Source organism: Leuresthes tenuis, unplaced genomic scaffold (assembly GCF_036924035.1).
Source record: "Leuresthes tenuis unplaced genomic scaffold, fLeuTen1.0.hap1 SCAF_5, whole genome shotgun sequence".
Lineage (NCBI taxonomy): Eukaryota > Metazoa > Chordata > Actinopteri > Atheriniformes > Atherinopsidae > Leuresthes > Leuresthes tenuis.
In genome coordinates this window covers 34832477-34847878 of record NW_027325359.1, presented here as the reverse complement: position 1 = coordinate 34847878, position 15402 = coordinate 34832477, and the positions used below count along the sequence as shown (strand labels likewise).

Here is a 15402-nt window from a genome sequence, read left to right as displayed (position 1 = left end):
ACAAGTCAGAGACGTTTAAAACGCCATTTACCTGCTATGATGATGATAAAGTCAGTTTCAGCAGCTAAATGTGAGTCCGATTAGACAAAACTGTGCATTTCTGGTCCTTATCAGAGGTATCCCAGCACTAAAATCAACTGTGGAGGGACTGACTGCGCTACAGCAGAAAGGTTGCTGGTGCGAATACGAAACCTGGGAGGTTTTCTGAGGTCGGTAACAGCATCAGGGAGCTGGGAATGTGTTGTGGGAATGTTTTTAACCAGCAGGTTCAGGGAAAGAGTTCTGCTAAAGCAGTATTTCTCAATTCCAGTCCTCATGACCCACTGCCCTGCATGTTTTAGATGTTTCCCTCCTCCACCACACCTGATTCAAATGATCAGCTCGTCACCAAGCTCTGCAGTGGCCTGATGAGGAGCCATTCTCCTAAAGCAACACTCGAGTGGTTAAAGTGACACTGAAGAAGTTAGTGAACCTTAAAATTGTTCTCATTCTGAAGAGCTTTGTTATTTGTTCCCGGAGTTTTTCTCTTATGGTTCTGAAACCTTAATTCATTTCAGTCTGAGGAGTTAATGACACACAGCAGTTTTACTTCCTCTTAAACGAGAACCAGAGATGGTGAAGAAGAAGACACAAACCGAAGGTGGGAGACGTTCTGTTTGGTGAAACAGAAGAGTGTGAAGATGACCCGAAGAACTCCTTCCAGCGCCGTGAGGAGCGTCTCTGACGGACTGTTTCCAACCACCCAGATCTGAACAGGACACACAACAAAAAGCCAGCATCACCCTGCAAATCTCTGCCCTTCAACACTTTGTTTGCCTCAGATCGGCTTGAAGGCCACAAAGAAGGAGTCTGGAGATTCTGGGTGACTGAGTGAAGGAAACTGGACTTGTTCCCGGTCCTTAGCTGAGCTAATCAACCTCTCGGATGAGAGTCCAGTCTCACAGTTGACCTGGAACCGCTCTCTTGCCCACACCAGATCAGAGTCATGGTGAACATCTGTGACAGCTTGTACCGTCACTTCCTGCATCGGCTTCATCTCGTTACCCGGGGAAACCTTTAAACTTCTGCAGGCTCACCTTGTAAACATCCTCCACACAACATGTCAGCTCCGACTCCTCAACTGCGACCGGAGAATCACCGTCTCCTGAAGAACAAACACAGGAGCCCAATTATCATCGAGCCTGAGTGAGCGCATCCTTTCCAGTGGAAACTAACCTCCTTTTGTTTCCTCCATACTCTGCATGGACTAACTCTCTATTTCTACAGATTATTAAATGTATTTGACGCACATATAAAGCAGGTTTCTGCCTTCCTTCACCTTCATAAAACTGCTCCATGCATCTGCTCCTTCAGGCCTGAACTACTGTAATTCCTTATTATTGTTCTGTCCCACAGATTCTCTGAAAAGCCTCCAGCTGATCCAAAACCCTGCAGCCAGAGTTCTGATGAGATCTAACAGCAGAGATCATGTTTCTCCAGTTTTAGCTTCTCTTCATTGGCTCCCTGTTAGATTCAGAATAGAATTTAAGATTCTTCTCCTCACATATAAAGCTCTTAATGACCGAGCTCCATCACATCTTAAAGATCTCACAGTTGGATATTTCCCCAACAGAGCACTTTGCTCTCAGGCTGCAGGTTTCCTTGTGGTTCCCAGAGTTTCTAAAAGCAGAATGGGAGGCAGAGCCTTCAGTTATCAGGCCCCTAAAAGCAGAATGGGAGGCAGAGCCTTCAGTTATCAGGCCCCTAAAAGCAGAATGGGAGGCAGAGCCTTCAGTTATCAGGCCCCTAAAAGCAGAATGAGAGGCAGAGCCTTCAGTTATCAGGCCCCTAAAAGCAGAATGGGAGGCAGAGCCTTCAGTTATCAGGCCCCTAAAAGCAGAATGGGAGGCAGAGCCTTCAGTTATCAGGCCCCTAAAAGCAGAATGGGAGGCAGAGCCTTCAGTTATCAGGCCCCTAAAAGCAGAATGGGAGGCAGAGCCTTCAGTTATCAGGCCCCTAAAAGCAGAATGGGAGGCAGAGCCTTCAGTTATCAGGCCCCTAAAAGCAGAATGGGAGGCAGAGCCTTCAGTTATCAGGCCCCTAAAAGCAGAATGGGAGGCAGAGCCTTCAGTTATCAGGCCCCTAAAAGCAGAATGGGAGGCAGAGCCTTCAGTTATCAGGCCCCTAAAAGCAGAATGGGAGGCAGAGCCTTCAGTTATCAGGCCCCTAAAAGCAGAATGGGAGGCAGAGCCTTCAGTTATCAGGCCCCTAAAAGCAGAATGGGAGGCAGAGCCTTCAATTATCAGGCCCCTAAAAGCAGAATGGGAGGCAGAGCCTTCAGTTATCAGGCCCCTAAAAGCAGAATGGGAGGCAGAGCCTTCAGTTATCAGGCCCCTAAAAGCAGAATGGGAGGCAGAGCCTTCAGTTATCAGGCCCCTAAAAGCAGAATGGGAGGCAGAGCCTTCAGTTATCAGGCCCCTAAAAGCAGAATGGGAGGCAGAGCCTTCAGTTATCAGGCCCCTAAAAGCAGAATGGGAGGCAGAGCCTTCAGTTATCAGGCCCCTAAAAGCAGAATGGGAGGCAGAGCCTTCAGTTATCAGGCCCCTAAAAGCAGAATGGGAGGCAGAGCCTTCAGTTATCAGGCCCCTAAAAGCAGAATGGGAGGCAGAGCCTTCAGTTATCAGGCCCCTAAAAGCAGAATGGGAGGCAGAGCCTTCAGTTATCAGGCCCCTAAAAGCAGAATGGGAGGCAGAGCCTTCAGTTATCAGGCCCATCTCTGTGGAACCAGCTGCCAGTTTGGCTTCAGGAAGCAGACACCCTCTCTACCTTTAAGATCAGGCTGAAACTTTCCTTTCTGATAAAGCTTATAGTTAGGGATGGCTCAGGTGAGCCTGAAACATCCCATAGTTCTGCTGCTATAGGCCCAGCCTGCTGGGGGAGCTCCCATGATGCACCTCTCCTCCCTCTGACATCATTGCTGTCATTAACTTGTGTTTCTCTCTCTCAGCAGGTGTCTCTGGCCTTGTGTTACGCTGCTTGTTGTCCCCTCTTTCCTGTCCTCTCAGCCCCAGCTGGTCCAGGCAGATGGACCCTTCCTGGTTCTGGTTCTGATGGAGGTTTCTTCCTGGTTCTGCCAGAGGTTTCTTCCTGGTTCTGGTTCTGATGGAGGTTTCTTCCTGTTAAAAGGGAGTTTTTTCCCTCCACAGTCGATGCAATCTGTTGGTTTCCTTGTTTTTTAAACAGTTTTTTTGATTGTTTCTGTATGAATTGGACTAATTTGGAATGAATGCTGATGGCAGACAGATAAACAGCAGCTACTCTCCGAGTTCAACATGTAACATGAGGAGATGATGCAGTTACTGACCGGCGGCGGTGGTGCAACGGTGCAGCGGCGCCAGCAGTGGGCTGAGCAGGTACTGCTGAGCGAAGCTGGGCCTCTCTTGAACCATAGAGAGCACCGCCCTGGTGGCCACACGCTGGAACTGCAGGGCTGTCATCTTGTCTTTGAAGTGCAGCAGGTCGAGGATCTAAAGAACAAAAAAAGCACCAAAGTTTGAATATAATAAATGTTTCAGATTATTATTTTTCACTTTTCATGCAACAATGTTATTGATCGTGTTGTCGGTTTAAATTTTATTACAATAGAGTTGTTTTGGGTTCTGAATTTCACCCCAGAGCTTCAGGTTGGAACTGAGTTGGTCCTGTGTCAGTATAACTTTGTATAATTCACACTGTGGGTTCATACTTCTGTTTAAACCTTTTGGATTCATGACTTTTAGGAACAAAAAATGTACATAAACCTTTATGTTAGACTAAGTTTAGTTCATTTTAGCTTTGTTTAACCCCTTCCCTTTCCAGTGAAACTGCCCTAAAACATCCAGTGATGTCATACTCAGCAGAAGACTAATGTTCTGGAGGATTAGCTGCTGTATTCAACACAAGGCTCATAAAAAATGGCTGCTGGAGGAATCCAGGGTCAGGTTATAGATATTTGCATGAAACAAAAGAATGTGGGAAGCTGACCTGAGGGCAGACGAGTCTGAAGTAGCCGTCCGCCGATGCATGTTGCTGGGGGCAGGCCACCAGGATCCTGGCCACAGCGTCGCATTTTCTCCAGTCTGACACGCCTCCTGCAGGAAGCAAACCAAGCTTCAGTCTGAAGAACGGATCACAGTCTTTTTATGAGCTTCTTCTTCGTTGAACATGTCAGCTGTTACCGATCTAAACAACTCTTTGATTCAAACTTCACTGATAAGACCTTCAGTTTGTGTTCTTTTGGTTCAGCAAAGGCTTTTTTCCTGACAGGACTCCCACATGAGGCTCATGTATCTCACCTCTTTCTGGCTGTAGAAGCAGCACTTTGAGACCAGCAGCTGCAGATTCTGGGACCACTATATTTTGTGGAATTATCTATTTGTAAAACCAGACAGCTGTTTAGATCTTGGTAAGATGACACTTTAAAAGCAGAAAACACCAGAAAAAGAAGATGAAATTATAAAAAAAAACTATGATGCATCATTTTCGGATGTGTTTGCTTCTCCGAATCCGTCCATCCATCTTTTATACCCGCTTAATCCAACTGTCAGGTTGCAACATGCATGTTTTTGGGCAAAAAAGGGACATTTTACAGTCACCAGTTAACCTAAAAGCATGTTTTTGGGCAAAAAAAGGACATTTTAGAGTCACCAGTTAACCTAAAAGCATGTTTTTGGGCAAAAAAAGGACATTTTACAGTCACCAGTTAACCTAAAAGCATGTTTTTGGGCAAAAAAAGGACATTTTACAGTCACCAGTTAACCTAAAAGCATGTTTTTGGGCAAAAAAAGGACATTTTACAGTCACCAGTTAACCTAAAAGCATGTTTTTGGGCAAAAAAAGGACATTTTAGAGTCACCAGTTAACCTAAAAGCATGTTTTTGGGCGGTGGGAGGAAGCCGGAGAACCCGGAGAGAACCCTACGCTTCTCCAACTGTCAGAAAAAACCTACAGCTGTTTGTTTTACTTGAGTCCTCCTCACCTGTTCCTCCCTCCAGGATGGCTCTGACCACCGCCTGCACGCCCTGAGGCTGCATCAGACGCTCAGACAGCAGCTGGCCACAGAGCCGCCGCAGCCAGGCCGGCGCTGATCCCAGACCTGTCCTGCTGCTGGATCCACTGGAGGTCCCCACAGAACCAGACTGAGGAAGGACAGCAGTCGCAGCAAAGGGAAAACCATCAATATCTGAAGGATTTATGGAGCTTCTTAAAAGTTCAGAGCAGAAAAGAGGTGAAAAAGAGATCCGATGGTACATTTAAGATACAATTTCAGGGTTTATTCATGAATTCATCACCGAGTTTTATCCTCAAACCAGAGTTTTTACAACAGCTGATAAAAACAGGGACTCACTACTTCTGTAGGATGGATGGAAAATAACAGCTGAACATTCTGGCTTTTAAAACTTACCTTAAAATAAGTTTAAATATGTAAATGAGTCTGTGGCTGAAAGAGAGTTGCACAACAAGCTGATGCAGCTGAATAAATGACAGGAAACAGGTCCCCAACAGGAGAGCTGTCAGTGGAAACCATGGAAAGGATTATGAGGCTCTTTCAGGAAGGTAAATCAGCTCAGAATGTGGAAAAAGATGCTATTTAGCTGTGGCTAAAATGCGGAGAAAGTCGGATTTAATGTGAAGGTTGTAAAAGGGTCAAAGAGTCAGGACAGAAAACTCAAAGCAACATGTCTGAAAATAGAAGTTCATCTATTTTCAGGTTGGTGGTTGGACCTGAAAAAGTGTTTTTTGCAAAATCAAAAAAGTATTTTAAAAGTTTTACATCCAGAAATGTAAATTTGCTAAAGTAAAAATCAAAGATCTCAAGAGGGAAAAAAGGAGCTAAATAATAAGCATTGATGATGAAAAGCAGAAAGCTATTAAAGCTCTGAGTCTGTTCCAACCTGTTTTCTTTGGTAATCCACAGATTAACACTTTGTTCTACATTTCTATGAGCTTGTTTTGTTGTTTTTTTGCTTTGATCGTCATAATTTTCCTCAATATCATCTCATGGTGTTGATATTTAAACGTATTTGTTGCACAACTGCTGACCAGGAGTTAAAAATTCTGGTTAACAGCTCGTTCTGCTTCCTCCACGTGGAGAAAATCAGTTACTGCAGCCTGAATTTAATGTTTCTGTTTCCCTTTGACATTGAGCTCAAACTAAAACCTAAAATCTACTTTTTAAGATAAAATGCTGCAGTGCAGGTGTCTCTGGGGAGAAATAAACCTTTTAACTGGGACATTAAACTGAGGAGCAGCAGTGACAGGACTTTAAATATTAATCCAAAAAGCAGCACCTGTTTGGGTCCACCCTGGAGGATCAGCAGCTCCTTGACGACGATCGGCTGGTAGACTTTGTTCAGGAGGTTCCTGAGGGCCTCTTTACACGTTCGACACTCATCAGCACTGAGCGGCTTCATCAAATAAGAAACGAGGAAAATCAGAACACGTGACTTTTAGGCCTATTGAATCCATGCATCTAAAGTGTAAAATGCTGCTTGGCCTTTTTACAACATTACTCTGATTATAACAGGTGAAAAAACACCACCAAGGAGCAGAAGTCATGACTCATAATGGTCCACAGGCCCAGTTTAAGGGTCCCATATGCCTTCAAAAGGAAGGGGTAGGGTAAAGTATTGGTCTGATATAAACTATAAACGTCTCAAATCTCTCATGAAGAAGAAATATTGGATTAAATCAAGGCTTTAAAACCACATAACAGATGATTTTCACTATTTTATGACCTTTTTTTATCGTTTTTAATCAGAATCCTGACTTGTATGAGAGATGGAGCTGCACTCACCCTGTCATCCTCTCTGTGTGGCTGGTAACCCAGCTGGCACAGCGCTGCCATCAGGTCCCCCAGATGCCGTGTGAACACCAGAGTGGCGAGGGTTGACAGCTCTGCCAGCTGCAGCAACACTTTGGTGGTGGTAAGAAGGCGGCGGCCCACTGTGGGCAGTGCCTCCCTGCAAATGACTTTTTCCACCACAGCGCCAAACGCAGACCTTCGGCCCAGCGGCACACCCACTCCTGGGGCCAGGTAGGGGCAGAGCCCCAGAGAAACCACAAATTGCAGGGCAGCTCCGAGCGCTTTCTGCTGGGAGACACTCAGGACATCAGGTGGTAAAGACGGAGCCATCTCAGGGGTGCGATGTTTCGCTGCAGAGGGAGGCGGGGCCTGATGGAAGCCCTTCAGCTCGTCTGTCAGGTGTCGCTTCAGGGTGAGCAGCAGCAGGAGACACTCCTGAACAAAGCTCCACGTGTCATCTCCTGTCTCACTGCAGAACCAGTCTGCTGCCACCTTCACTTCCTCCCTCAGCCTCCTCACCCACTCAAAGCCGTCACTGCTCTGAAGCTGCTCCAGGAGAAGCGCCCTGTTGGCCCCCAGAGCGGCCTGCAGGGCCTCCTGATGTGAGGACTGTGCAGACGCCTCTGCAGATAGCAACACACAGAAGATCACACTGATGGAGGTGTACAAACATTATACTGTGAGTATACAGCGTCTCAAAGTCAGTGGGAGAATTCTGCTGGATAAATATTACAAGCTACTATCTAATATTTACTTTTATTTAACTGCAGACAGTGTGGAGTCAATATATTTCATGTTATGTGTCATCAACGTTATTTAATTTGTCAATAAACAGCAAATGTTTCTGCAGTTCAGGTCTACAACCTAAAGAAAAAAGATCAACTAAAGTGAAATCTGGGTTCATAAAGTTCAGAATAAGAACTGATTTCAGCGGGTTTCTTTTTAAATAATTCCTGCAAAACAGGTTATGTAGGAACTTTGGTTTTCTAACGGAATACAGAGGCAGCTATAGCAAAATGCCTCATCAAGCACACATGTGATTCCCCTTCAAAACTCAGTTAGCTTCTTATCTTCGGTCTGTCACACTTCCACTTACCGCCAACAGGTCTGGTGAGGATATTTATCGCCGAAAGGATCGCGGAAGTCATCTTAGACTATTAGCTTCATATTAGCAGCCTGAAAAATATTCAAATCCTTTCTTTTCTTATGAACGCTAGCTAAACCGCTTCACGCAAAGCTAAAAACAACTCAAACTGACGCTCACATATTACGTCAGCACGCAGCCTCCCAGAGATGACGGGATTGGCTGACGCTACGCTGCATTCAATGTACCGCTGAAAATGGAGTTTCATAGAAAAAAAATCATGAAGGCTGAAGAGAAATAAGAACTACTGAGATGTTGACACTTACAAAAAGAAATATGGAATATATATTACATTGGTACAAACAACCGTGTTGTATATCAATTATGTGATTGAGGTGGGCGTAAAAAACACTAACACATGAGTTTGATGGTGGATTTCAGTGACGACTGATCCCTGCAAAGTTTCCTGTGACAACAAAAACGTCCGAGTTTTATTTTTAGGGCATGTTACCCATCCTATGAACAAGGCACCTTAAGTCAGACATGGTCAGGAAATCTGTTAGGATCTCAATTTCTGCATTTACTTGATTTAAGATTTTGCGTGGTCACTATATAAAATTCAGAAGCAATGCATGATTGATTTGATATAAACTGAGAGGGCCAAGTTCCTGCCACCAAAGCTTGTCATAGCAATGGGTCTTTTTACCAGCTTTGTCATCCATGTTTAGAAGCTGGACTTTACCAAACAAACCTTTCTGGCATGCCATACCTCGAATGTTAACCATTAGCGGTGAATTGAATACGACAGAGTCTAAAGGTCCAAAAGGATAACTTGAAGCTCTGGATAATTTATTTCTCAGAATAAAGTGGAGAACAGAAATCATTTGGCAGAGTCACAGTCAATAAGAGCAACAAATCACTACCAGTAGAACCAGTTGGTAAAACAGGCTCTGTTTCGATTGTATATTCAATGACCCTGAATAGTGTTGGACAGAGAGAGACCTCTAATAACAGAGTCTAACATGCACAAGTCTGAGCACATTACTTTATTCACAACATACTTCAGTTGTACAGTTTTCACCAGGTGTGGCTCCTCTTCAGCAGATTAATCTCTGCTGCAGAATGATTCCAGTGCAGCAGCGGTTTAAGGTGAGCTAAACGAGATAATTTACTCTGGGTGTCTCTGGTCACATGTTACATTTCTGATGGTTAGATTGAAGTCTTCAGGTCATCTACAAAACCATCGTGACTCAAGATGATCCATGTGCACTTGGCAGTCATCTATGGGGGGTAAAAAGATCAAATAAACTGATGAGGGTTCATGTAAGTGACCTTGCTATCAGAGTAATTCAACTTTGTTTCGTGTTTTGTTTCCTTTTTTGATGGCTGAGTTACAAAAAAAGGAGGTAAGAAGCTTTAAAACCAGTAGAAACAACAATCTGCCATTGATAATGTCAGATTTTATCAGTTGAAATCGAATCACAACGTTATTTATCTTTATCAATACATTATTTGCAGCGAGCCTCACCAGAAAACATCTTCAAAAGTCAGAGCTTCAGGATCACTGTGGCCAAAACTATTCAAAAACTGGGGTCTTGGGGTGAACCGTGCCCGAGTTACCACTTTCCTGTGTTGATGGTAGTCTGAATGGGAATCAAGAGTGAAGATTGGCTCCTGATTGGACCTGTCAGTGAAGAAGGGCTCGTTGTCATCGTCACTTGGAGCAGAGTTCCAGTTCTCTTCCAACCAGTGAGGGTCTCGGCTCCACACATGTCCAACTGACCCAGCTCCTGGACCGTCCTCAGGGCTGTGCTGCTCCACCAAGACCTGAGAATCTTTGCCATCAACACCAGCCATATTCATGCTGTGGTAAAGCGCAGGATGGTTGTTGAAAGCATCAGAACCACTGGACTGCCCTGGAGGTTTCTCATAATTTGGCTTGGGCAGACTGAAGCGAAAGGATGATGGTGAAGTGAGGGATGGCCACATGGGGTTTGTGGTCCATCTGTTTCTTGGACCTGAAGATAGACGAGTTCAGAAGGAATGAGCATTCATTTACACCTCAGCTTTAAATGGTCATTGTGGTTTGATAAGTCACCTTTACCACCTTGTGAAGGGAAGCAGACGATAGTTCCAACCAGCAGACAAGAAATCCACAACACCCTGAAGAGAAACAGTTACTAAAGTGCTGTATTCATTTTATCAGTTAATGTGCAGCAGTTTACTTACTTCATTCTGGAACAAACAGGGAAAACACAGATTTAACGCCTCCCCTACCTAGAGCACATTTAAACAAATACAAGTCAACACATTCGCCAGCAATTATATTTAAAAACCACAGTTCATACCTTTCAACTGCACAAAAGCTCGCAAAATACTCAGTTCACAACATATGTGTTCATATGATGCAGAGGCCACTGATTACTCAGTGGTAGCAGCTGCTGTTGGAGCGGTTCGACATACTCCTCACTGTGGTTAATCCCAATGAGTGCTGCTTGTCTCTGTCTGAGGGCATGACCCAGACAGAGGAGACGACTACCAGCGAGGGAGGAGCTGCTCTGAGGGGAAAGGCCTGAGGGGCTGGTGAACAACCATGATCTGTCACAGGTTTATTTCAGTCAATTTCTAGATTAAGAGAGAAAAGAATGACCAGCAATCGTTTGTTGAGTGGTTTAACTGGAATTAAATGTATTCAGTGGTCTTTTTAACTATATCCTGACCAAAACACCAGATGTTTTCCCCCCAAATCCATCATTCAGATACTTCTGTCCAGTATCGGCCCAAACAAATCTATTTGTAAATGTGATTTATTTCTACAGCCCTTTACAACAATCCATTTCGGTTTACAGCAGATAATAAATAAAGAAAAGAATAAGTAAAAAACAATAAAATAACAGTAAAAGCAATAAAATATAGCAAAATTTAATAAGATAAGATAAAAGTGTCACCATACTACTGGGTATTAAAAGCCATCTGAAATAAGTAGGTTTTTAGCTTAGATTTAAAGAGGCTCAGGTCAGAAATAAGATGCATCGGGGGGGGGGGGCTTATTCCAGAGCCTGGGGGCACCCCAGGGCTTGTATTTGGACCTGAACACTTCCAGAAAAAGTTGATTTGTTGACCTCAGAGCTCTGCCAGGGTTACAGTTAAAAGCTCAGATAAATACGATGGGGTGAGGCCGTTAAGAGCTTTAAAAACAAACTTTAAAAGTTAAAAATCAGTTCTATGAAGGACAGGAAGCCAATGAAGGGAGTTAAGAACAGGAGTGATGTGCATACGTCTGTTAGTGTTGGTTAAAAGACGGGAGGCGACATAAAGTGTAGTTCAGGATACCAAATGTACGTCCATGTATCCATTATTCATACCTGCTTCATCCAGCTCATGGTCACAGGGAGGTTAGCTGTCATTGGGCCGGTCAGGTTCTGTACGGGTCAGTCGTTCATCACAGGGTGAATCTGACAGCACTTGGTATTCCAAACGGTTCCCCATCGAAGCACAAACCGGGCTCAGCTTCCACCATCAGTTAAGATCAGGCGCTCAAAGGGTCGTCACACCATAAGACTCTAATGCTGCACTGTTGGACCCCCAAAATAACAAAGGCACCGGCCATTTAAATACTTCTGAAAGCAGGTTTTATGGAGATAATTGTAAATATAACTAAAGCTCTGAAAAGAACACATATAAGACACAAAAGATTAATGAGATCATCTCCAAGTTCTTCTTTTTCTTCTTCTCTTGGTGTTTAATGGCAGCTGCCATCTTCTGAATCTACTGCTCTTTTAAAGATTTTACTCTTTTAAAGATTTTACTCTACTCTTTTACTCTACCCAGAGGTTTCTTCCTGGTTCTGGTTCTGCCAGAGGTTTCTTCCTGGTTCTGCCAGAGGTTTCTTCCTGGTTCTGCCAGAGGTTTCTTCCTGGTTCTGGTTCTGCCAGAGGTTTCTTCCTGGTTCTGGTTCTGCCAGAGGTTTCTTCCTGGTTCTGCCAGAGGTTTCTTCCTGGTTCTGGTTCTGCCAGAGGTTTCTTCCTGGTTCTGATGGAGGTTTCTTCCTGGTTCTGGTTCTGCCAGAGGTTTCTTCCTGGTTCTGGTTCTGCCAGAGGTTTCTTCCTGTTAAAGGGAGTCGTTCCTTTCCACAGTCCCTCAGGCTCAGGACGGGAGATTGGACTGAAGACAAGTTTCGGTCCAATCTGTTGGTTTCCTTAGCTCGGATATTATTTTTGAATTGGCTCCATATGAATTCATTGGATTATGATTACAATGAATTGAATTCCAATTGGCTTGAATTGGACTATATTACCTAAGTGCCTTGAGATGACTGTAATTGTTGTAATCTGGCGCTTTATAAATAAAACTGAATTGATTTGAATAGCCATTTAAAAACTTATGAAAGCAGTTTTTATGGAGATAATTGTAAATATAACTAAAGCTCTGAAAAGATTAATGAGATAATCTCCAAGTTCCTCTTTTTCTTCTTCTCTTGGTGTTTAACAGCAGCTGCCATCTTCTGAATCTACTGCTCTTTTAAAATGATTTTTTTAGACGTTTTATTTAGGAACTCTATGATCTACCGTCTTCTGTGACTCCCAAATCAAAATGCAACTAATCCTTTCTTCGATTGACAAGTTCAATTCCTGAAAAAACATTCTTTTAACCGAAATTTCATCATGCCTTTTTAGATAATCTGTCCACTCTCTCATTTACCGACATGAGAAGGAAGCCGCAGAAGCTTTAGCTTGTTTGCTTTGTCTGACGTGACTTGGCAGCTGAAACAATATGTTTATTCTGCAGCTGTTTCCATCTAATTCTATAGTAGAAAAAGCAGCCATAGAGTCACTACACGTGTGGAACTGCTTTGAATTCACTATAGGGTCATAATTAAGGCATGCATCTCTGTAATATGCACACTTTGATGGTTTTACGTATTTTTAACCATCTCTATTACACATCCTGGGGCTTTCGACCCGTGGATAAATACCTGGATGTATTTGCAATAGAAGCGATCAGTCCTGCTGTTATATTCACTGGCATAACCTTCTTTTTCCTCCTTTTCTGACTTTAGGGACTGCTCGTTCCACAGCTGTTTTTACACCCAAACTGATCCCATTTTCCAGACTCTTGATTTCATTGATCTCAGCAGCTATTGGTAAATGTTTATCACTCTCAGTCAGCTTTTTCAAATATAAATTCACTGATCTTATGTTAATTTTACATGACTAATGGTCACTACCAATGGTTCCTTCATGATAAATTTCATGTTGTTGCCATACTAATGGACACAAAAGTCGGGTCATATCAAGCTTTGTATTACCACCATCATTTAGACACAAGAGTTATTTATCTAATAACATCTCCTGCAGCACCAAACCATGATAATCTGATCTTTCACTTCCCCACACTATATTTAGTCTGTTTGCTCCAATCTTTTACAAGCGTAATAACGCTTCACAATGACAAATGATTCATTGAACTAAGTCTCAACGATTAAATATTCTTGTTCCCTTCCTGCACCCCAAAAATGATGGAACTCGACCCCTTATGAAAGCAACGTATTCTCCTTCTGCACCTCCAGTTCTATCCTTTCTAATTGCTACATATCTATAGATGAAAAAAGACTCCTGCACACATATGACAGGTTTATCATGTTGCTGTCAGCCATTGCTCCCAGTTAGCTGCAGCCTGGCAGCTTTCAGCAGCAGCTGTTACCACTGAGCAATCAGTAAACTCTGCACTGAGGGTCATATGAAAGCAGCTCCTGCAGCTCCACTGAGTGTCAGAGGGCTTTGAGCTTTGTGTTGGTGCAGGTTGGCAGAAGCAGGTCCCAGTTAAGCTGTAATTTGACCCTGTTAGCGGCACCAGAATGAGGTGAGTAACTTCTGGTCTGCCCCAGTGCTTCTAAGTGGTGGAACTGAACCTTGGCCGCCTCATTTGGTCTCAGCATTCCTATGAAATGCAGTGAAGCTCCACAGGATGGTGCCTGTTCAGGACCCCGCTGCTCTCTAAATATACTAAAACTTGATGAGATGTCTCTGTGTTTGCAGGGTTTTGTGGATTTCCTGTGTGCTGATTGGAAGCATCGCCTGCGTTCCTCCACCAGGTGCTAAGATGCTGCTCCTCAAATCCCAGCAGCTGGAACTGACTCGGGGTGTAACTGGAAGGCTGACTTTGTGCTTCACTTGATTTCCAGGTTCCTCAGCCATGTGGTACTCTGCTTATGGACAGGATCCATATGAGCCAACATATCAGGAGCTTATTGGACAGTCCAGTGGTTCTGCAGCACAGCAGCAAGGTGCTTGGGGAGGTCAGTCTGGAGCTCCAGGTGGAACCTACCAGATTGAAGATGGGAGCTGGAGCTTTTCCTCTGACCCCAGCGGCGAGGACGAGCTCGTCTTCACTCCCGTGACTGACCAGGATCGAGTCTACGCTTTCAAGTCTCGGTCGCGCCACAACAATAAGCGCGTGCTGTTCACCCAGTTCCACTACACCCCAGCAGAACACGACCCACACCACGGCAAAGCCTCTCGGCACAAGCTTCACGTTCCCACCGGCTTCTGAGGCTGTTTCTGGTGAGGCTCCCTGTACTCTGCATGTGTGGCTGCTGCAGCAGCAGCTGACTGATCCTGTCTTTGTCCTGCAGGCCTTCATCCTCCAGAGGTGTAGCTGCTGCTGCATGTGGTGCAATAAATGGCTTTTTAAAAGTTAAAGTGCCTTGTCTGTGTCACTATTTAAGGTTTGTACGTAGGGTTTCCATTGATGGCTTTGTTTAAAAAGTTCTAGCAGTGTAGAGTAACTAATACTTGTGATCTTCAGAGTAATCCTGTTTACTAAGGTCAGATTTTTCTTCACCTTTTGCATTGACTTTTCCTCTTTGGTGTTATCTGCTTCCAATTTATGGTCCCTCAAGAAAACTCGTTATAGTTGCTATAGGCCTTGGCTTCTTGTACTAGAAACTTTTACTCTGGACCTGGAAAAACTCCATATTGTTACTTCAGACTCGGATTATTGTAATTTATTGGGCTGTCCCACAGATTCTGTGAAAAGCCTCCAGCTGATCCAAAACCCTGCAGCCAGAGTTCTGATGAGATCTAACAGCAGAGATCATGTTTCTCCAGTTTTAGCTTCTCTTCATTGGCTCCCTGTTAGATTCAGGATAGAATTTAAGCTTCTTCTCCTCACATATAAAGCTCTTAATGACCGAGCTCCATCGCATCTTAAAGATCTCAGTTGGATATTTCCCCAACAGAGCACTTTGCTCTCAGGCTGCAGGTTTCCTTGTGGTTCCCAGAGTTTCTAAAAGCAGAATGGGAGGCAGAGCCTTCAGTTATCAGGCCCCTAAAAGCAGAATGGGAGGCAGAGCCTTCAGTTATCAGGCCCCTAAAAGCAGAATGGGAGGCAGAGCCTTCAGTTATCAGGCCCCTAAAAGCAGAATGGGAGGCAGAGCCTTCAGTTATCAGGCCCCTAAAAGCAGAATGGGAGGCAGAGCCTTCAGTTATCAGGC

At 44.1% G+C, this 15402-nt stretch overlaps 1 protein-coding gene across 1 annotated transcript in view; it reads right to left on the bottom strand.

Moving 5' to 3' along the window:
- Window positions 1-8086, bottom strand: part of tango6 (transport and golgi organization 6 homolog (Drosophila)) — a 29497-nt gene extending 21411 nt beyond the window's left edge. Inside the window, exons 1-8 of the mRNA XM_072386733.1 lie at window positions 7920-8086; window positions 6815-7446; window positions 6309-6425; window positions 4997-5156; window positions 4003-4109; window positions 3344-3506; window positions 1077-1144; window positions 636-748 (exon numbers count right to left, since the gene is read on the bottom strand). Of these exons, the coding sequence (XP_072242834.1) occupies window positions 636-748; window positions 1077-1144; window positions 3344-3506; window positions 4003-4109; window positions 4997-5156; window positions 6309-6425; window positions 6815-7446; window positions 7920-7971 (1412 nt within the window). The 5' untranslated portion in view covers window positions 7972-8086. The remainder of the gene's footprint in view (window positions 1-635; window positions 749-1076; window positions 1145-3343; window positions 3507-4002; window positions 4110-4996; window positions 5157-6308; window positions 6426-6814; window positions 7447-7919) is intronic.
- Window positions 8087-15402: the final 7316 nt, after the last annotated feature.